General features: G+C 46.3%; 1 protein-coding gene across 4 annotated transcripts in view; it reads left to right on the forward strand.

The window, feature by feature from the left end:
- TXNDC11 (thioredoxin domain containing 11) overlaps positions 1–21,178 on the forward strand; it is a 58,624-nt gene that overhangs the window by 35,951 nt on the left and 1,495 nt on the right. For 2 of the 4 annotated variants that reach the window (XM_052636160.1, XM_052636162.1), the window contains 6 exons: positions 4,830–4,942; positions 7,011–7,211; positions 10,967–11,759; positions 13,978–14,120; positions 14,592–14,701; positions 18,150–18,230. In XM_052636160.1, coding sequence (XP_052492120.1) covers positions 4,830–4,942; positions 7,011–7,211; positions 10,967–11,759; positions 13,978–14,120; positions 14,592–14,701; positions 18,150–18,230 — 1,441 coding nt within the window. The remainder of the gene's footprint in view (positions 1–4,829; positions 4,943–7,010; positions 7,212–10,966; positions 11,760–13,977; positions 14,121–14,591; positions 14,702–18,149; positions 18,231–21,178) is intronic. The other 2 variants (XM_052636161.1, XM_052636163.1) reach the window with 1 other exon arrangement.

Here is a 21,178-nt window from a genome sequence, read left to right on the forward strand (position 1 = left end):
TGAGTGACGGAAAAGAACCCCAAGCTCATGAAAGGTAGCAAGGGGTAAACCTGCAATAAGTGCTGAAAATAAACAAGGCTTCATGGATCAAAGCAAGGCTGTTTGTTCCTCAAAGCATGCAAACAGTGAAGTGCCATGATATATTTGTTCCACTCATCCTTAGTCTCACGGGGAGCCTAGCGGCGGCTGTGTGCCCAGTAGGTTGCCGTGTAGCTAAGGGAGACCAGACCAAGGACTCAGGCCACAGACAGGCTGTTTGTAGCGGACAGTAGACAAGCCAGTCTTCTTGCTGTGATCATCTTGATGTCTGTGTGACCGGCTACAGGAACTGCTCAGTAACTCCTGCTTTCACCTGGGTGTTCTCGCAGGATGTTGTTGCGTGTTGCAGTAGTCTTTCTGACACCTTTCCCTGGATGGTTAATAGACTGTAGTTGGCCGGTTACCTGGCTAACAGCATTTATTAAGACTTTATTATTATTATTAATTTAATAGGATCATGCCATTGTTGGACCCACTGATGGGGGAGGGAAGAGCATGATTCTGAATTTGTTTTTTATTATTCAGTACATTCAGAATCCTCAGTTAAAATATTAAAGCTTCATTCATTTTGGGACAAAATTATTCATTTTTAATCGACAAAGACCCCTATTGTAGAAAGCCCTGGAGCCCTGCCTGACAGAATGTTCTGGATATGGAGATGAGAAGTGTTATTTTCGTGTGTCGTTCTTACACTGTGAACTTCGCCTGCTAATTCAAGTGCTCCTTATACACAGGAGACTGCGCAGATAAACTGCTTCTTCCAGCAAGATTTCCACTATCTGAAGGAACTTTTAAAATGTGTGATTCTTGTAAATTTCTGTGTGAAAGATAAAGTTTTGAAATTGTAATATGTTTGGGCATGTTAAAATCTGCCTCGTGCAGGCGGCTGTCCATTCTTATGAATGCAGCTAAGCTGGTTTTTGAATGGCCCCTTTCAGCTTTTGAGTTTAACTGTCACTCCTGATTCCTCTGCTCCAGTAAATCATGTTGGTGACTTTGGCGGACTCTCAAATGAGTTTCCTACTGGCTGCTTCTCCTTCACCCCTCTCTCTGTCGGTGGCAGTCTGCCAAAATGAGCCTACTGCTGGATGGAGGGTGATGTGTTTGCTCCTACCAGTGCATTTCCCCTCCTGGGTCCTGCTTTTTCTTCCAGCACCTTTGGAATCTGAACTTACATGTTATACTTTTTTTTTTTTCTTTTAAATTTCAAATTTGAACCAGTTTTATAGCTGCAGAAATGTTGCACGGATGGATGGATCCGGAGTTTCCTAACGCTCTACCTTCACCTAGCTCCCTCCAGTGTTAACATGATTTAACCATTTGTGGTGGTGCTTTTGTCAAAACTAAGAAATTAACATTGGTCCAGTGTGAAGGTCTGTAAACGGCAGACCTTATTTGAGTTTTGCCATTGTTTTCAGCAATGTCTGTTTTCTGTTCCAGGATTCAGTCTGGGATCCTGCATCGCAGCTAATTCTTTTTTCTCCTTAGTCTCCTCCTATGACAGTTCCTCACTCTTTTCTTACTTTCCATGACATGGACACTTTTGAAAAATACTGATTGTTTATTTTGTTGCTCAGATTGTTCCGGCTTTGGCCATTAGCATCTTGGGTTGGTGCCTGTGTCCCTTGAACAAATTTTCCTCTTTTTATGAGCACTTCTTTCCTGACTCAACAAGATGTTTCAGGCTCATCTTGTACTGCCTTTGCCCCAGCGCTGGGATCAGCTTCTTTTCCAAGAAGCCCTGGATTCTTTTTATTGGAGAATGACATTTAGAAACCCAGATGTGGGGCTTCTTGATATTCAGTGTCATTACTTCTAGGCCCTTTCAGCAGGCAGAGAGCTCAGACATATATGTGTTTATTCCTGTGCACATGCATGCCTCTGTTCTATATCTATTTGTGTCTTAAGTCATAAGTTTATACTAAAAGTTGTAAGTTTATTTTAATTTCCTCTGATTCCAGCCTAACACTGCAGAGTTCACTTTAACTTGCCTCTCTTCATATGTAACTTCTTTCTCTTTCCCTGAGAAGCCTGGCTCTCGCTGTCCTGACAGTATCCAGTCAAGATGCTATTTGCAGCTCTTCTCTGGTTCAGTTCTTTGTCCTCACCCACCACCGCCCCCTCACTGAGGTGTGCGGTATTTGCAGTGCCGTCAGGCTTATCTCGGAGAAGGTGATGGCACCCCACTCCAGTCCTCTTGCCTGGAAAATCCCATGGGTGGAGGAGCCTGGTGGGCTTTAGTCCATGGGGTTGCGAAGAATCGGACACGACTGAGCGACTTCACTTTCATTTTTCACTTTCATGCATTGGAGAAGGAAATGGCAACCCACTCCAGCGTTCTTGCCTGGAGAATCCCAGGGACGGGGCAGCCTGGTGGGCTACTGTCTATGGGGTCGCACAGAGTCGGACACGACTGAAGCGACTTAGCAGCAGCAATAGGAAGATCTGCTGGAGGAGGAAATGGCAACCCACTCCAGCGTTCTTGCCTGGAGAATCCCAGGGACGGGGCAGCCTGGTGGGCTGCTGTCTCTGGGGTCCCACAGAGTCTGACACGACTGAAGCGACTCAGCAGCAGCGGCAGCAGGTTTATCTGTTGGTGCTTGTGTTCCACGTTGGATCCCCACGCAGTGGCTGGTGTAATGAGTCTAGGTTTTGATCGTGAAGGCTGTGAAACGTTGCTGTAGTTCTAAGTTTGGTGCTGAGAGGAAGGTTAAGCTGCCTCACTCCCATTCTCTGGCTCCCATTGCCCACCCCGCCCCACCCTTTGCCATCTGCCCTCTATATATAAGCCTTTCCTGTCATTTTGGGCTTATGCTTCTTGTGTTTCTTTGGTTCTGTGCCATTTTCAGCTCATCAGGTTTGTGTTAGATTGTCCAGCCTGGTGTGAGGGACATGGTCACTCTTGCCTCATCCTCAGTAGCCACTCCTCCGAGACGAAGAGGCCGCCCCTGCTGGAAGGTGGGCTGGTGCGAGTAACCTAGAGTGTGTTTACTTAGATATCACTTGGTAACATTTAAAGTTGTTTTAGTTTTTTTTTTGTTTTTTTTGCTCTGTAAATAATGATGCAGTGAACATCTCTGTGCACAGGACAGTTCAAAGTGATTTTGACTAATTTTCATAAGATAGAGTCAGAGCTTCCCAGATGGCGCAGTGGTAAAGAATCCACCTGCCAATGCAGGAGACACAAGAGACATGGATTCAATCCCTGGGTCAGGAAGATCCCCTGGAGAAGGAAATGGCAACCCACTCCAGTATTCTTGCCTGGAAAATTCCATGGACAGAAGAGCCTGGCGGACTACGGTCCATGGGATCACAAAGAGTCAGACATGACTGAACGACTGAGTGTAGCACACAATGTTTAACTGATATTTTACTTAACATCTGCTAGTAAAGCAAAAAGGGGGTAGGGAAAAAATGTACCTTTTCCTGCATTGTTTTATCCACCCTCTTTTAATACTACATATTTTAGTCAACTTTTAATCACACAAATATTACATTAAATATACTCCTTAGGAGGAAAAAGAACGCTTCACACATAAGGGTCAAGTCCCCTTTGTTCTCCAACTCCCAACACAAAACAGTTTTTGTTATCCTTTCAGATTGTGTATACATTTGTAACCCTATGTGCCTATAGGAGAAAACATACTTTATAAGTGTGAGGGATTTTTCCACATAAAAGGTACACTGTGTCTTTGCTTTTTTACTCACATGTGTCTTAGAAAATCTATTCAGGCTGTGTAGATTGCCCTGCCCCACTGTTTTCAACATCTGCAGGCAATTCCTTGGTGACTGCCCTTGGGTATAACTCTCAGGGCACATGTGTGGGCACCAAAAGGCAGATGGGGGCTGCGGGCCATGTCCGGGTTCCATCGTGGACAGCACAGCAGATTGCTCTCTTAGGTGGCTGCCAGTCTGGCTTTTCCACCAGCTTTGCAGCAGTGCACTCATTTCTTTACTGGTCATCAATATCTGGTACTTCCTATGTCTCAGATCTGGGGCATTTTGAAGGTGAAAAGTGGCAATTGTGTTTTCATTTGCTTTCCTCCAAAATAGCGAGGTTAAGTGCACAGTTAGCCTCTTACGTTTCCTTTCCTGTTATTTGCCCATTTTTAACTGTTTTATTTTTCTTACTAATTCATATGAGTTCCTTGTATATACTAGATTGATTCATGTAACTAACATTTATTGCTCCAGAGATCAATACACATGTGCCCAGATGCTGCTGTAGATGCTGGGATAAACAGCAATAAACAAGGTTTTAAGAGGAAGTTGGACCAAAGAAGATCTAAATAAATCAGTAGGATTATGTAAATGTTAGTAAGTGCTGTTAAAAGCTTAGAGTAATGGTAAGGAGAAGGCCTGAGTCAGGAGGGAGCCTTGGTGTCCCCTTACAGACCATCCTTTCAAGTGTTTTTGCCTGGAAACAGGTGGTCAAGGAAGCCTTCTCAGAGAAGGTGGGGTGGGAGCCGAGATCTGAATGATGAGAAGGAACTGGCATGGAAATGTCCAGACAGAGAGAGTAGCATGTGCCTAGGCTCTCAGGTGAGGCTTGTGAGTAGGGGAACGGACTGAAACAGCGCAGGTCCTAGTCAGAGGCAGGTACTCGGGAGGAGACGTACGATCTGTTTTAGAAGGTGGTTGCTTTGGCTCCTCCTTTGCGGTCTAGGCTAGGTGGCCAAAAAGAGCTTTGCTCCGGGGAAATTTGTGTGTCAAGATTTGATCGTTGGGTTTTGTGGTTGTTTTAAGGCATAGGCTTTTTCTTTTTAATAAAGGAAAATTTTCTGTTTCAGATTACCTAGGAACAGTACGATTTGGGGTTATCACAAATAAGCATCTTGCGAAACTGGTATCCTTAGTACACTCTGGAAGTGTGTATTTACATAGACATTTCAACACATCACTTGTAAGTATTTTAAAATCACGTTTCTATTAGCGCAGTGGTTCTTAACCTTGTTTAGATCACAGACTTCTTTGAGAACTGGGTGAAATCTGTAGACGCTGTCTGTAGGAAAGTGCACATGGTTTTATATGCAAACTGAGTCCCCTCAGCCCCTTCTAGAACCCGTGCCCTAGAGCTCTCGGATTTAACAGCTAGAAATTCTGTTTATATTCTTAGATTTTGATGCAGCCTTGTTAGCTTTCCTTCTTGGATGAAATTGCTGTATTGGAGAAGTGTTCCTCTGGGACCATGTTCTCAAAGGTTAAGGTTCCATTGGGCGATATCCTTTGTTCATTTGTTCCATTTATCAAGAGTAGCAACATGACACGCTTTTCTCCTTTAGCTGATGAGATGGATTTGGAAGGTCTTGTCAAGTCACAGTGAGAGGCTGGCGGCTTCCCGCCCCAGCGCGCCTCGGTTTCCCAGTGTTGTCTTTGTTCCCTGATTTTGTTTGCTTGTTGGTGGACTGGCCCCAACTTAGCTGTTTCTGAGCTTCTGGCCTGTGTTGTGCTTAGTCCTGTGCTTCTGCTCTGTTTATTGCTCCTTCCTCAGTCCCGGCACTGAGCTTACTTTCTCCAGTGTTTTCTCTCTCCAACTTCATTGACAGCGTCAGTGACTTACAGGTCGAGTGAAAATCCGAACCCCCGTACCCAGTGTGCCCAGCCTGTAAACCCACGCTCCCCTCAGCTCAGCGTACAAGGCTCTTGCCTGTGGAGGGACTGCTGAGGGGTGCCCCCTGTGGCCAGTCTCCCTGGCTTCTGCCTTTCTCTGGTAACCCAGATGGCTTTACTCCTTGCAGTTTATATTCCCAAAGTCAAATATATTCCATGTTTTCCAGATAGAAATGTTCATGAAGACAATTAACATTTTTTTCCACCTCCCACCATCCCGTTCTGGGAATCAAAATCTGATGGTTTCTCCTGCCGCCCACCCATTCTCCTTGTGCCTCTGTCTTAAGTTTCTTTGGATTTCATCTGCTTCTGCTGTCTATCATTTTCCTTCATCCTTCTTTTGCAACATGCTTTACAAGCAACATATATCATGTTCATGTATTGTAACAGGTACGGAGAAAGAAATTTAAAATAGATGGCAAAAAGAAGATAGGACTGTGAGAAAGTTACTGAAAAAGATACTGAATTCATGGTGTCAATTCCATAGTTTTTAAGAGTGGCTCATTGACAGAGCAGCAGAATTCCTTTCAGCAAATGAAATATTAATGGAATACCAGTATTTTTTATTTTTAACTAAAAGCAGTGGACATCTTGTTATAAGTCAATTTAAACCTCTATTTGGGGAAGTATAAAATATCTTATTTTGTGGAACTCTCCAAGCATTTTGGGGGGAGTTTTGTTTGAAACTCTGTAATTTATATCATTGGAATTTCAAAAATAATTTTATGTTGACATACTTTGTTAGAGAAAAACAAAGCAAAAAAAATCTGGGCATATCTCTCCTTAATTCTGTACACATAAAGTATGGTCTGTGGCCTTGTATACAAGTTCTAGGTCACTCAGGGTTTCATGCAAATATTTGTTGAGTCCCTGCTCTGTGCCAGGTGTTCTAGTCCCTGTGGCGGGGGATGGGGGTGGGGGAGACAGGTGAGCAAGGCAGATACAAACTTCTGTCCTAACAGAGAGTCCCCAGGGACAAGGGAAACATGATATTCCCAAGGGTAAAATGACCCCCAACTCCATCATTTCTGTTTCCTTAGCAATCGCTTTATGCAGGAAGGTAGAGGTCACAGTTGCCAGCAGCAGGCAGGGAAACATTTGTTGATAGATAAACAAATTCATCTTTTCTGCCTCAAGGGAAAAGGTGAATCACATGATCTGAAAGTCACCTCTCACAGCAGCTTCTGCTTTCCAAGCCACTTGCGAGGAAGTGCCCAGTCTGGAGAGGCAGAGCCAGAGTGCAGCCGCCCAGGCCACTCCGAGCCTCGTTTTCCTCGCCTGTGAAGAGAGGGCTGAGGCCGGGCAGGGGTGGTGCTGCGATCCCGCCTCGCCTCTTACGTCTGCGCGTTTGTCCTTCCCAGGTCTTTCCCAGGGAGGTCATCAACTACACCGCTGAGAACATCTATAAGTGGGCCTTAGACAACCGAGAGACGCTTGTCCGATGGCTGTGGCCGCACGGCGGCAAGAGTCTCCTGCTGAACAACGAGCTGAAGAAAGGACCAGCACTTTTTGTATTCATACCTTTTAATCCCTTAGCTGAGAGTCACCCTTTGATAGATGAGGTAAGAGCCACAGTGGGAAGAGGCGTCTCAGAAGCATCAGGCGAACCTCATTGACTTAGAGGCTTCTCTCGTTCCACGATCGGAGTGGTTTCCCTTACTCGCTGAGTGGCTGCTGTGTTTCGTGGTGTCACTTCTTCCTGTAAGCGGGCAGAAGAGCCTGTGCCTTCTTGGTTGGGACCCACCATGGCCTCTCCGGCCACGTTACTGACAGTGTCTCAAGTCTGGGTGAGGCAGAGCAGACAGGGTGGTCAAACCATGCCTCTTTGGAGACAGGCTAGGTTCCCTCTTCCTGCGGCGACTGATGTTCAGGAGAGGTGTGGAGGGGGTGGACAGCACAGGCGGGGTTTAGTGTGGCCTTGGGGGTGTTGTCATCACAGGCATTTGGCCAGGCTGGTTGCCCTGACCACGCTCAGTCCAGCAGTGGTGAGGTGACCTTGGGATCCTGTGTTTTCCTAACCCTTCTGTGGCTCACAGAGTGGTTTTCGGAGCCGATTGTCATCAGAAGTCAGCCCCTCCCGCCTGCCTCTTCTGCATGCGTTGCTTGTCTCTGGGTGTGAGTTTATTTTATGTATGGATTGTTTGGGGGCATTTAGAGCAATAACAATCCACAGAGAGCGCCTGGGATTGCTCAGTTGGGTTTACTGGGGGTTTAATTTTTTCCTTCCCTCCAGGATCCCTTAATTGGCCAAAACCAATTTCAGAGAGTCCATGAGCCACTGGCCAGGCTCACCAGATGCTGCTTCTCCCAGGCCCTCTCAGGAGCCTTCCTGAGGGAACAGGGAGGCAGGACCCTCGCCAGGCCAGGCCCCTCCAGAGGCTGCTCTGGAGCCTCTTTGCTGACATGGTTCATCCCCGTGGGGGCCCTTCTGAGTGGACGCTGCTCCCGTGGCTCAGAGGAGGGAGAGGAAGTGAAATGGCTCTGCCGATTCTCTGACTAGGGAGGACTTGAAGTAATAGGATTTCATTTCTTTGGAAAATCTTCACTACACAGTTATTTTGTGAACTAAGACACTCTTACTTTACTAAGACGCTCTAGTATTAAGAGTTCTTAAAGTTGTTTCTAGTAGATGTGGGGTTTTCAACCAGCCATCCCCTGGTATCCATGGGGGTTTGGTTGCAGGACCCCCACATATACCAAACTCCAAACATGCTCAAGTTCTGTATTGTGAAATGGCATAGCATTTACATATAACCTATGCACGTCGTCCTGTATATTTTAAATCATCTCTAAGATTACTTATAATACCTATACCTAATACTGTATAAGTGACAGTGTTAGTTGCTCAGTCGTGTCTGACTCTCTGCAACCGCTTGAACCATAGCCTGCCAGGCTCCTCTGTCCTGGGGATTTCTCAGGTAAGAATACTGGGGTGGGTTGCCATGCCCTCCTCCAGGGGATCTCTCTGACCCAGGGATCAAACCCCCATCTTGTACATCTCAATACCATATAAATGCTGTGTAAATAGTTGCCTGTGTGCAGCAAACTCAAACTTTGTTTTCTGGAATATTTTCCCCCAAATATTTTTGATCCACGTTTGAATTGCAGATACAGGATATGAAGGGCTGACTGTAGTTGAATTTTTGTGGGTTTGGTGGGGGCCTGGGGGTGGTGATCTGTTATGTCTTTGAATATAAAGTAGTACCCAGATGGGGCAAGAGGGCAGCTGGGCTCTTTATTAATCACATAGGCTTGAACTTTTCAGTATAATGTGCTGTCAGAGCCTTACCCTTTAAGAAGGGCTGAGATGTTCTTGTGTGTACATGTGTGTGTGGGAGAGGGGACCAAAACACTGGTTTTATCATCTAAAGTAACCTTTTTTATGCCCAAGAGCTATTCGAACAATTTGTTTTTTTTGTACAAACATGTGTCTTAAATTAACTCTGTCCATAAGTATCATACGGAATAAGTGTCATACGGAGGAGGCAATGGCACCCCACTCCAGTACTCTTGCCTGGCAAATCCCATGGATGGAGGAGTCTGGTGGGCTGCAGTCCATGGGGTCGCTAAAAGTCGGGCACAACTGAGCGACTTCACTTTCCCTTTTCACTTTCATGCATTGGAGAAGGAAATAGCAACCCACTCCAGTATTCTTGCCTGGAGAATCCCAGGGACGGGGCAGCCTGGTGGGCTGCCGTCTATGGGGTCACACAGAGTCAGACACGACTGAAGCGACTTAGCAGCAGTAGCAGCAGCATAAGTATCATGTGTTATAAAATATGGGTTTTCTTTTAAATTGGAAAAGTACTTACTAAATGGTTTTTACACACATGCGCACACACACACACACCCTCTTTAATGAAACAAAATCCTGAGTGACTTAACACCCTTTAACTAACTAACCATGGCAGGATTTGACTTAAGTTAGCACAGTTCTGTTTTAGGGAGTATGAGTGGCTCTGGATTAGAATGACTTGCTTGTCTTTTGCATTAAACTGGGGTGGTGTTGGGTGGTGAAAGCTCCTGAGTTTGGAAATGGAAGAGTCCTGGAATGCAACTTGAATCTAAATGGCTAACACTGATCTCAGGGTAAAGTGGATCATTTCACCAAGAAGCGGGAGTGTGTACATTCCCGAGATGCCTTCCGTTTACCAGGTATTTATCGAGCCTTTGTTACGAGCCTGGCTCTGGGCAAGGGTCGAGGGGACAGCAGGAAAAATCAAGCCCAGTCCTGCCTGTGAGGATTCCTGAGCCTGTGGGGAAGAGGGGTGTCTCGACAGACAATTGGGAGGCTGTCTGGAAGGACTTCTGGGACCATAAAAATGCGGACCCTGCCTCTCCCCAGGTTGGGGTGGAGTCACCTTTATTGATGTAGGGTCTTCGGGAGAGTGTTGAGGTTTGTCGGGTGGAGGAGGCTCTGACCAACCAGAAAGGCAGACTCGGGTCAGACTGTGTTTGGTTTTACCCTCTAGATAAGGGGAGCCATTGAATGTTGTTTGGCAGAGGAGCCTCATGCTTTGGGTGGTATTTTTAAAAATAAGGGGTGGTAGTATGGAGGCTCAGTGGGCGGGGGGAGAGAATGGCGGTCTGTGAGGGGTGAGGCCGAGTCGAGGCAGTGGCCGTGGGGACACGAAAGGATGCTGCCCAAGTCAGCGCTGGCTGGACTGGAGGTGTGGGTGACGCGGAGGAGAAACTGAGGGCTGGCTGATGTTTCTGGTTTGATGGTGCCATTTTCCAGAGAGGGTGGTGCAGGAGCAGGAAGGCAAAATGGAGTACAGTTTGGAACAGGTTGAATTCGTGGGCTCCTCTGGTGCATTAATTTATTTGGAAACATAGATGCCGGGAAATAGTTGATCTACTCGTTAGGTGCTTGGCAAGTTTTTTTAGGCTAGACTGTTATATTTAAGAGGGAGAATGAAGACCTCCTCTGGAGGAGTTTAAGGATGTAAAGGAAAGTGACTCAGCTGGGTGTTCAGACTTAAATTCTGTTCTTGGTTCTTCGATGACCCAGATGTGTCTTGTGGGGTGAGCTGCTTCACCCCATCACGTGATAGGCTAAGACATCTCCCTCTAAGGCCCCTTCTATCTCTGAACAGGTGGTTCAGTATTTGTTAACAGAGTGACATGATCTGAAATGTGACCCAGACCCTTCTATCAATAGCTCTAGGTGTGACAGCTTCCTGTTTATTGCTGTTTCCAGCCAGGGCTCTTCCTTCTGAATCAGACAGGATGCTCTCTAGGCCTGTGAGCCCCGGGGTCAGTCCCTTGGTTCCCTACCCCACCCCACGCCTCTCACAAGCTCCACCTTGTGTTTCAGATCACCGAAGTGGCCTTGGAGTACAACAACTGTCACGGGGACCAGGTGGTGGAGCGGCTCCTCCAGCACCTGCGGCGAGTGGATGCCCCGGCGTTCAAGTCCCTGGCACCTGAGCCCCCAGCCCGGCTCTCGGACCCGCCGCTGATAACGGCGTCACCCTGCTGCAACACGGTGGTGCTGCCGCGGTGGCACTCCATCTCCAGAACCCACAACGTGTGTGAACTGTGTGTCAACCAGACAGCTGGTGGCCTCAGGCCGAGCTCGGTCAGCGTGCCCCAGTGCAGCTTCTTCGAGATGGCAGCAGCTCTGGATTCTTTCTACCTCAAGGAGCAGGCCTTTTACCATGTGGCATCAGGCAGCATAGAGTGCAGCAATTTCCTAAGCTCCTACAGCCCCTTCAGCTACTACACTGCATGCTGCCGGACCGTAAGCAGGGCCGTAGCGGGCTTCATTGACTCTGGACAAGGCGTCTTTGAAACCCGGCCCATTGCATTTCCTTCCCTAGAGAAGAAGTGCGAGGTTGAGAGCCCGGGCTCTGTTCCTCACATTGAGGAGAACAGGTATCTCTTTCCTGAACTGGAGACGAACAGCTCGAGCTTCACAGGCCTGAGCTGCAGAACCAACAAGACCCTAAACATCTACCTTCTGGACTCCAACCTGTTCTGGTTGTACGCGGAGAGGCTGGGTGCTCCGAGCGCTGCACGGGTGAAGGAGTTTGCTGCAATCGTTGATGTGAAGGAAGAGTCTCACTATATCTTGGATCCAAAACAGGCTCTTATGAAGTTCACCCTAGGTACCATGGGCCATTACCTTCCCCAAGCCTAACACTTTGCTTAACTTTCCATAGGCGACTGTTATTTAGGGATCTCATGACGGTTGGCTCTTACTAGCTCATTTTAAATCTTCACGCTGCAGTTGTAATTTTAAAAGAAGCTAATTTTGTCCGTTAAATGAAACACAAACTGCCTAACTCCAAATTCTGGATAAGTTGGTCACTTAGCCCTTGGGGCTAAGAGTCCAGCATCCCAGATTGGCAGTGCCTGCTGCATTTCCAAGGTGGGAACCTGGCCACAGTGACAGACAGGGTGGTGGGGACTGGATCTGGTGGTAACTCCCCCGGCTGATGAACAGCCCTGGCAGGCGCTTCACAGAAAGCAGTGGAATGATAGAACTGCCTGGCCCCCTTTTTGTCTTGCAGGTTTAACTACATATCAGGGCTACCAGGCCTAATTTGTTCTGCTGCTCCTTTTTAGCATGTTGAGGAATACTGCTATGACCTTGGGTGCCTAGATGGTAACAAGCAAGTGTCAAGTGCAATAAACAAGTGTCACACTGCAAACCAGCAAGACCCACTTTGGGAGCGGAAGTGGGAAGGGGGTAAATCACCATTCTGGGAAAGCACCGTGAGCTTGCCCTTAGAGCCTGGCAGCAGCAGTGACCCAGCCCACGCGTCCTGTTCCCAGGGCTTTGCTGACATCCTTGATGTGCACACAAGGAAGTGTGAATTCAAAAGCTGTGTTAGTTCAGCCTCGTTGGAACCATGGGGGAAAGCCGGCGTTTGCCAAGTGGAGACAGGAGGAATGTGGGGAGGGCAACCTTTCGTTTTCAAGCTTTGGAGAGCATGAAAGTGAGAAACTCAAAACCCTTAAATGTTAGTCACTTTAGGTGCTGTCTTTTAAGTCCAGGTGAAGCTTGTTTCCTAATTAGACACGTTTGAAAAGGCTTATGTAAATGGTGATTTATTTTTCCTACATCAAATTATATACTAAAACGTGAAGCTTCCCGAGTGTGTCGAGGAACCCCGTGAATAGTCACTTAGTGAAGTGCGTCCACTTTTGATATCACACCTTGCTCCTCATTCATGTTGCCTGAAGTTACATTTTGGTGTACTGAGTTTTCTTAAAATGAAACAAGCCTGTATTTTTAAAGTAAGCATTGATTGGATCTTCCTGCCTCCTGTGCTGATACTCAAGCATTCAGTGAGCTCGTGATGGGCCCACCCTGAATTTAAGGGTGATCTGAAAGATGCTGTCTTCTGATTTCTTGTCATCTTCTGTATCTACCCTGAAACATCTAGCTCTATTGTTCTCTGTCTGTGCTTGATGACAAAATTTGTCAAAGTCCTCATACAAAAACATCCACTGTGTTGTTTTGGAGAGGTGACTCTCAAGTCTGTGGGGCAGTTTCAGAATTCAGCCCTCATGCAGATTAGTGAACAGTTCTAGGTCTTACGTTTCAAAAAACCAACTAAGTGTCATTCAGATGTTGATGACTGATTCTCTTTAGTATTCACTCAACCTTCTTCCCTTCTTCCTTCCTCCACGGAGCCTGTCATTGTTTACTAGGACCTCAGAATGGAGAGAGAAGAAAAAAAAAAAAAAAGAAACTCAGATTAGTGCTGCTTCAGATGAAACAGGAATCTGAAAACATAAGTCATTGGTGGGGAGGGTAAAACTGTTGGTTCAAGTTAGGGTTTTGGATTATTTATGGGTCTTATTTATGCTGTTTTGCCACTAAATATAGTTGTTTATTTCACTTAACCTTTCAATTAAAGAGGAAACTTGAGGAGCTTTAGTGAAGGAAACACAAACCGTAGTTCCTCACTCTCAGATGAATGAGTGTTTGAACACCTCCCACATCCCAGTAGCTTGTGCGGTTACTGCATCGGTAGTGAGGCTTAAAGGTCTTGATATTGTAGGTTGAAATCTCGATGGTGACTCGTTGATGACTTACCCAGTCTCTGGTGTCTTGTGGACCAGTGTTAGAAAAAAAGAGCGTCGAATTCCTAGCCTGTGCACAGTAGACCATGGAACTCTTGAGTGGTACTCTTTTAGCTAAAGTGCTGTCTGCTGAGTTACTGCAGCCTATGCGACCCCCTGCCCCATCCTGTGCGGATTTTGTTCAGTGGGCCTGTGAAGCCAGCCCACTTTTTAAAGTGTAGAGTTTAAAGTGGGCCAGCTACTCTCCTTGTACCAAGAGAAGAGCTGATCTCATTTTCTCTTTATTTTTAGAGTCTTTCATTCAAAACTTCAGCGTTCTCTACAGTCCCCTGAAAAGGCATCTTATTGGAAGTGACTCTACCCAGTTCACTTCTCAGCGTTTAATCACTGAAGTGACGACTGATACCTTCTGGGAAGTAGTCCTTCAGAAACAGGTATGGAATCGAGCGAGGCAGAAATCAAGCCATCTGTCCCTATTAAAATAATTTCCAAAGCTGCAATCATGGGTGGAGCAGTGGGTGCTGCCGTACAGAAGACTAGCCACATGACAGCCTTACTGCAGAATGTGCATGAATTACATGGTGCTTTTGTGATTGCAAAGCATCCTTAAAAATACATAATTGAAAACACAAAAGATCAGGGACTTCCCTGGTACTCCAGGAGCTTAAGACTCTGAGCTCCCAGTGCAGCGGGCCTGGGTTCCATCCCTTGTCAGGGAAACTGGATCCCATAGGTCACAACTAAGAGACCCAGTGCAGCCAAATTAAAAAAAAAAAAAAAAGTACCCAGAGATCAAGTTTTCACTGTACTTTGTGCGTGAGCAGCATTTATGGTATGCTTGCCAGGCTCTTAAATACAGTGAGGACCCCAGAAGCCCAGTAACAGCCAACTTCTTCTTCCCACAGGACGTGTTGCTACTTTACTACGCACAGTGGTGCGGCTTCTGTCCAGCCCTCAATCACGTCTTCATCCAGCTAGCTCGGCTCCTGCCCTCAGACACATTCACTGTGGCGAGGTGAGGAAACCCATGCTGCCGCACTCTGGGCTGGGTGCCTGTCATTGTTCTTGCTTCCAGCTTAGCCACGTGGCTAGCAAGGGTCTGCCAGTTTTCTGTGGACTTGGGTAAGACTGAGTTGATTGTCAGCTGGAAGCTATGAGCAAAACCTCATTGGCGCCAGAGTCTTCCTGGTGAATACTGAGTGTTCCTTGCGTGATGCTGAGTGTGTTCAGGCCTCATCTAGTTCATCGGAGCATGAGGGTGTTTCTGTGGGAGCAGTGCTGACCTGTTTGGTTAGACAGCCCCCCAAGTGGCCAGCTTTCTGGAATATACATCACTGGGACCTTGGCCCAGCAAAAGGGGGCCAGTCTCTGACATACTGTCAACCAGCCCTGGGACCTGGAGTGAATCTCTCCATCAGGCCTTGTTTCCCTCCTCATTCCTAAAAGGAAGAGGAAAGATGGGCTAATACCCACGTGGTGTTCTAGTGTGATTCCATGGCACTGTATGTGGGATCTTCAGTAAACAAATGAATTTTAAATCACTGTTTTGTAAAAACAATGCTCAAAGAGTTTTTGGATGAGATAGTAGGCAGTTTAGAGAGAAAATTATTTAAATTTAAGCTATATCTTCTTTCTCCCTCCTCCCCAAGAAAACCCCTTCAGATAGGTAGAATTAAATATAAAAGATCAAATCAGAGAAAATGACAGAAAATAGAATATTGGATTTGCTGGTTGCTTTGAGAGGTGGAAACTTGCCAAATAGTGAAAGAAAGATGATTTCAGATTTCACTAGGAAAGTGTGCGATGAAAATACAGAAAACCGACTTGCAGAAGGACAATAGCTGTGTCTTCCAGCACGCGCACCTTTCCTTTTGTGTGGCTGCGAATGATGACTCAGAGCCCCACTGGAGGAGGCACTGTGTTTCGAGACTATATAAACGGTATCTGACTTAGTCCTTAGGACCGTCAGTGGAATAGGTGTGAGCACCACTCTCTTTTCTACTGAGGACGAATCTGAGACACAGAAATACCAGGCTGCTTGCCCAGAGTCAAGCAACCTGTAAATAAGGGATCAGGATTCAAAATCAGGCCTTCATACTCCAGACCCTGAGAAATTAAAGTGGTTTAAGAAAACTGCTGAGAGCAAAATGGTGTTTATACATATAGTGGAATATTATTCAGCCTCAAAAATTTTAGGACGTTCATGCTACGTGAAATGAGACACAGAAGGACAAGCACGGTGCGGTCTCCCTTGCTCGAGGCCCCTGGAGTAGGCAGAGTCACAGCAGTAGAAAGCAGAATGGTGGTTACCCAGCAGTGCGGGGAGGACGGGAGTGGTTGTCGAGTGGGGTCAGTTCCTGTTTTGCAGGATGAAAGAGCTCTAGACAGATGGTGGTAATGGTTACACAGCATTATGAAAGCACTGTGCACTTAGAAATGGTTAAGATGGTACATTTTGTGTTATGTATATTTTACCACAGAGGAAGTGGGGGATGGAGGGAGAAACAGCTGAGGAGGACTGCACTGTGAAAGAAAGGTCACAAAACAGACTTTCCACCTAAGAGGAGAGCGTGAATAAACAAGTAGGAAAATGATAATTTAGTAAATGTAAATTAAAACAATAACAAAATGTCATTTATGTTTATTAATGAATGCTCTTGAGTGGTAGAATCTTTGTTTGTTTGTTTTTGTTTTGGCCACATCATGTGGCTTCAAGGTTCTGACCAAGGATCAAACCCAGTCCCCAGGGCAGTAAAAGCACAGAGCCCTAACCACTGGACAGCCAGGAGATTCCCTTTGGTAGGATCTTGTGTTGATAAAATCAAATGAAATTGTCACAGTCAGATGTAGCTAATAGAGAAAGTAAATTGGCATAAGCTTTTTGGAAAACATTTTAGCACCATTTGTAAGAAGTCACAAAAATGGTTATGTACTTTTGACCCAGTTAATTTCACTTTGGGGAATTAAGGAAATGGGACTCCCAGAGAAGCATGTGCTCATCATTCGAGTGTTATTTATATCTGACAGGAGAAAAATGGTTACATAAATTATGGTTGAGCATTTGATGGGATTTTTACCCCTTCATTAGAACAATGCTCTTCATACAGTTAATTTTGAAAAGAATAGAATGTGAAATGTGACTGCTGCTCTTCACAGTAGGTCGACATAGACACCAGAACTTGAATGAGAATGGCAGAAAAGAGGTCCTGATTAGCCCAATGGGATTTGGAGGGGATGTTTACAAATATATTTTTTGATTTTACAGTTTAGTTTTTCCTTGAAGTAAAAAATCAGGAGAAAAAGCATTTGATTGTAAACCACTTGCTTAAAAAATAGGACTGATGTTCTCTGTAGCCTTTCACAGGGGGAGGTGGGAGTACTGTTTTGTTAGTGAAGCTATTTAAAACCATTATGATTTGGTTATGTCAATTTTTTTTAAGTGAATTTCATCCTTCTGGACAAATGCATGGCACTGATTTCTCCCGCTCCCAATTATACATCTGAAAACTTCTGTCGAGTTAATGATTCAGAACATTTCCATCTTTTGTACGTACTGTTTGTGGATACTGACACCTGGCCTAGCGGGCCTTCCTCGGTCCGCTTCCTCCTAGGATGTTCCTTTTGCTTCAGCTGAGCAGTCCTGGGGGCGAGTGGGGAGGCCCTCCTGCAGGTCCGGCTCAGTGCCAGCTGAAGAGGTGCCTCCACCTAGTTCAGCAGAAAGCAAGCGCACAGGTTGGGTAATTTAGCCCAGATGTCATTTCCTGTATTAGAAAATTAATCGAAAATCTGCTAAGAAAATACAACTTTTTTGGTTTCTGTCTAGACTTGCAAAATATAGAGTATTAGCTTTCTTACATTTTCAGAGGCTCGATGTATTTTGTGCAATGATTTCCTTTTTCCAGGGCTGATTCATGGGTTAAAGTACTTGCCCACATTCTGTCAGTTAGGTGGACTACCTGTCAGGTGTCAGTGAGACTTTTTTATTCTTTTTTAGAATTCACTTAGTGAATTAAAGTGTCTTTACTTTCAAGACATTACATTTCAGGACTTCCCTGGTGGTCCAGTGGTTTAGACTTTGCCTTCCAATGCAGGGGGTGCAGGGTTTGATCCTTGGTCGGGGAGCTAGGGTCCTTCCTACATGCCTCCTGGCCAAAAAACCAAAACATGAAACAGAACCAATATTGTAACAAATTCAATAAAAGACTTAAAAATTTTCCACATCAAAGGAAAAACAAAACCCCACTACATTTCCCTCAGTGGGTCAGGTGAGCAGATGCCTGTCCTGGAAGCCTCAGTGTTTCTCGTGTGCGCTGTGCCTGCCAGTGGTGGGCTCACTGCCAGGGGCCAGTCTGTGTGGCACACGCGGCGCTCCGGGTTCTTAAGTTACTTGAGAAGATGCGTTCAGGTTCCAGGTTGGAGTTTCTTGAGCCGCTCTTACGTTTTCTGTTCTTTCCCTTTGCCAGGATCGATGTATCTCAGAATGATCTTCCTTGGGAATTCATGGTTGATCGTCTTCCTACTGTCTTATTTTTTCCCTGTAACAGGTAATGTGATTTTTTTTTTTTCCAGTATTTGGGCAGATGGGATTCTTTTGCCGAAAATAAAATGGGTTTGAGGTAATTCACAAAAGTGAAACGTAAGTCATTTTATATTACTAAATTATTTAGAATAAAATGCATTGTTTGAAATGTACCACTAGGGACCCAGGGGAAAAGGCCTTTGGTGTCAGGGTGTCAGGTGTAATGGTTTTAATAAATGTGCCCCTCCTAGAGTGTGTTTTACACAAGCATGAATGCGGCCACTGGGACTCATTCCCCTTCTTGGCCTTATGAGCACACAGTGTGTGCTGAGATTGACAGCAAAGAGCCCCACGTTCAAGTGGGCAAAACAGTAGCTCATGGCTGGGCTCTCGGGGACTCAGGCCCGGCCTGCCTGCTTCCACGTGAGTCATTCATTTCTCACTGAGCCCTGCGGATGGCTTCCTCGGCTCCCTGGTGCAGGGAGGAAAGAGGCTCTCCCGCCCGCTGCACCCCCATTCTAGGGCTCACAGAGCCTTCTTCCCGTGCATGTCACTTCAGGGGTTGTCACCTTGGTCTCTTCCCATTCATCTAAGGGCGCTCCAAGGTCAGCCATCAGGGCACCCTCCCTGAGAGCCCAGGCACAGGGAAGGGCCGTTAGGTTAGCAAAAGGACGCCGACCTGGCGGTCAGCGAACATGGGTCCGGATGTTTTGGTAGAAAGGAAATTAACTCTTGGCCTTTTAAAGCCTGACAAACCAAATGTTCTCTTTGTATAAATTCCTTTTTGTTTTTAAAAGGATGGGTCTTCAGAGACCCAGTCACATGGGTTTGACAATATCTTCTCAGGGAAAAGCACTCGCAGGATGAGTTTAGTAATGCTCTCTAACTCACGTGTTTTATTCTTCGGCGCTCGCTTTTACTGTTTATTGCAGCCACTGTCGTGCTTCGCGTGTCTCTCTAAGGAGAGTGCTTCCTTCATGTGTATTGATTCATTTCCTTGGTTTTTCCTCTCTATCTCAAAGAATTTTTGCTGGTACACTTCCTGTGGTAGTAGGGTCTTGTCAGATCACGCACTAAAAACAGAGCGTGACTCACCCCGTTCCACCGCTGTGTGGTGATGAGCCTTTTTCTTTCTAAGAAGCATCTCAAGTGCCACACAGTCCAGGAAACATGGACAATGACACAAGCAATTTCACCTTGTGTGGGACAGAGGTGAAGTTTAACGCCTCATTTTTCAAATTTCAAGCCTAGTTTGAAAAAGCGGTGAAATCCTAACCCCCAGCACATGCCTTTGCACGAAGGCGTTCCCAGCAGCTAGATGGTTTCGTGTGTGGGTTGGGCGCTTTTCGATCTGAGGCCGCCCAAGGGAGTCACTCATGCCCTGCAGGAAGGGTGCTGCAGCCCCTTCTTGTTTCCCTGAATTGAAAAGTCAAGGAAGTAGATACTGAATAGAGAAAACTGTCCAGTTCTAGTTTAACAGAGAGCTTGAGAACCAAAGTCTTACTGCCCTGGAATGGAAACTTTCTTTTTAATAAAATATTTATTTATTTATTTTTGGCTGTGCGCTGAGACATGCAGGTTTTCTCTAGTTGCGGCGAGCAGGGGCTACTCTCCCGGTGAAGTGTGCGGGCTTCTCGTTGCGGTGGCTGCTTCTGTGGCAGAGCCTGGGCTCTAGGGCACGTGGGCTCGGTAGTTGGCACTCCTTGGCTCTAGAGCACAGGCTCAGTAGTTATGGTGCTCTGGCCCGGCTGCTCCACAGCATGTGGCATCTTCCTGGATCAGGGATCGAACCCATGTGCCCTGCATTGGCAGGCAGGTTCTTTACTACTGAGCCACCAGGGCAGCACAGAACAGAATTTTTTTCTTATTTCCTAAAAAGAAATGGTAATCAGAAGTGAATAAGCTCCTTACTAGCTGGTCCAAGGTGAGTATTCAGTTTACTCAGAAGGTAGATGGGCAGAGAGCTGACAGCTTGCAAAAGAGGACACGAAAAGGCCGACAGCATGCAGTAAGACCGTCCTCACAGTCACATGCTTATCTTCCGTGAAGAGAATGTCAAAGTGCGTATGCGTTTTGGTAAAATAGAAATTTACACGTGCACTGGGTTAAAATATGTGCAGAAGGGAAGGTATCAAGGGGTTGATGGTGATGGTTTTGCAGGAGTGAGGCTTACAAGTGGTAAATGCCTCTTGTGTGCTTTTTACACCCTCTGCAAATTGCCTTCAATGAGCACGTTGGATTTAATAATCATGAAAGTGAAATTGTAGGAGAGAGCTTATCCTCTGCCGCAGTGTGCAGCCGGGGCCTCCTCCTTCTCCTGCAGGGCCACCTTCCCACTCAGGGGCATCTCAAAGCCACTCTTGTTCCACCATGTCTTCTGTGTGACCTTTCACAAGGCAGGTGCTCTGGCCCGGCCCTGGGCCAGCACATTAGAAGTAGGAGGGGGTCCACTCTAGCATGGCCCCTGGGGAAGGACCTCACTTCTTTAGAGGAGCAGCCCACCCTCCTTCTGTATTATAGCCCATTGGCCAATTTGCATTTGGCCTTTTATTACGTGCTAGAGGTGCATACGCGTGCTCTTGGTGAACTTCCAGGAGAGTCAGATAAACAGTGGGACCTTTACCACCACTCCTGCAAAACGATTACCATTTGGGAAGCAACTTGTTGACACTCTGTGTCCTTGATGCTTAAGGAGTTAGCACAGCCTTCAGGTAGGTTCATGGAGATTGCTCCAGATACTGAAAAACAGCTTGCTTACCAGTGTCATTTTCTGTGCTGTGTCCCCAGATACACACACTAAGCTTTTTGCTGGGGATGGTTCACATTTGCTGTGTCCTGGAAGATTAGGTTGTGCTGCAGAACTTGGGGGCAGATCCAATCTCTGCTTGCCCATCCTCGCCTGCTCTTCACAGGGGCCAGGATGTTCTCAGTTGTCAACTGAATGGCTGGGAGGCCCCAGTGGAGAAAGCTTAC

Source organism: Budorcas taxicolor, chromosome 2, assembly GCF_023091745.1.
Source record: "Budorcas taxicolor isolate Tak-1 chromosome 2, Takin1.1, whole genome shotgun sequence".
Lineage (NCBI taxonomy): Eukaryota > Metazoa > Chordata > Mammalia > Artiodactyla > Bovidae > Budorcas > Budorcas taxicolor.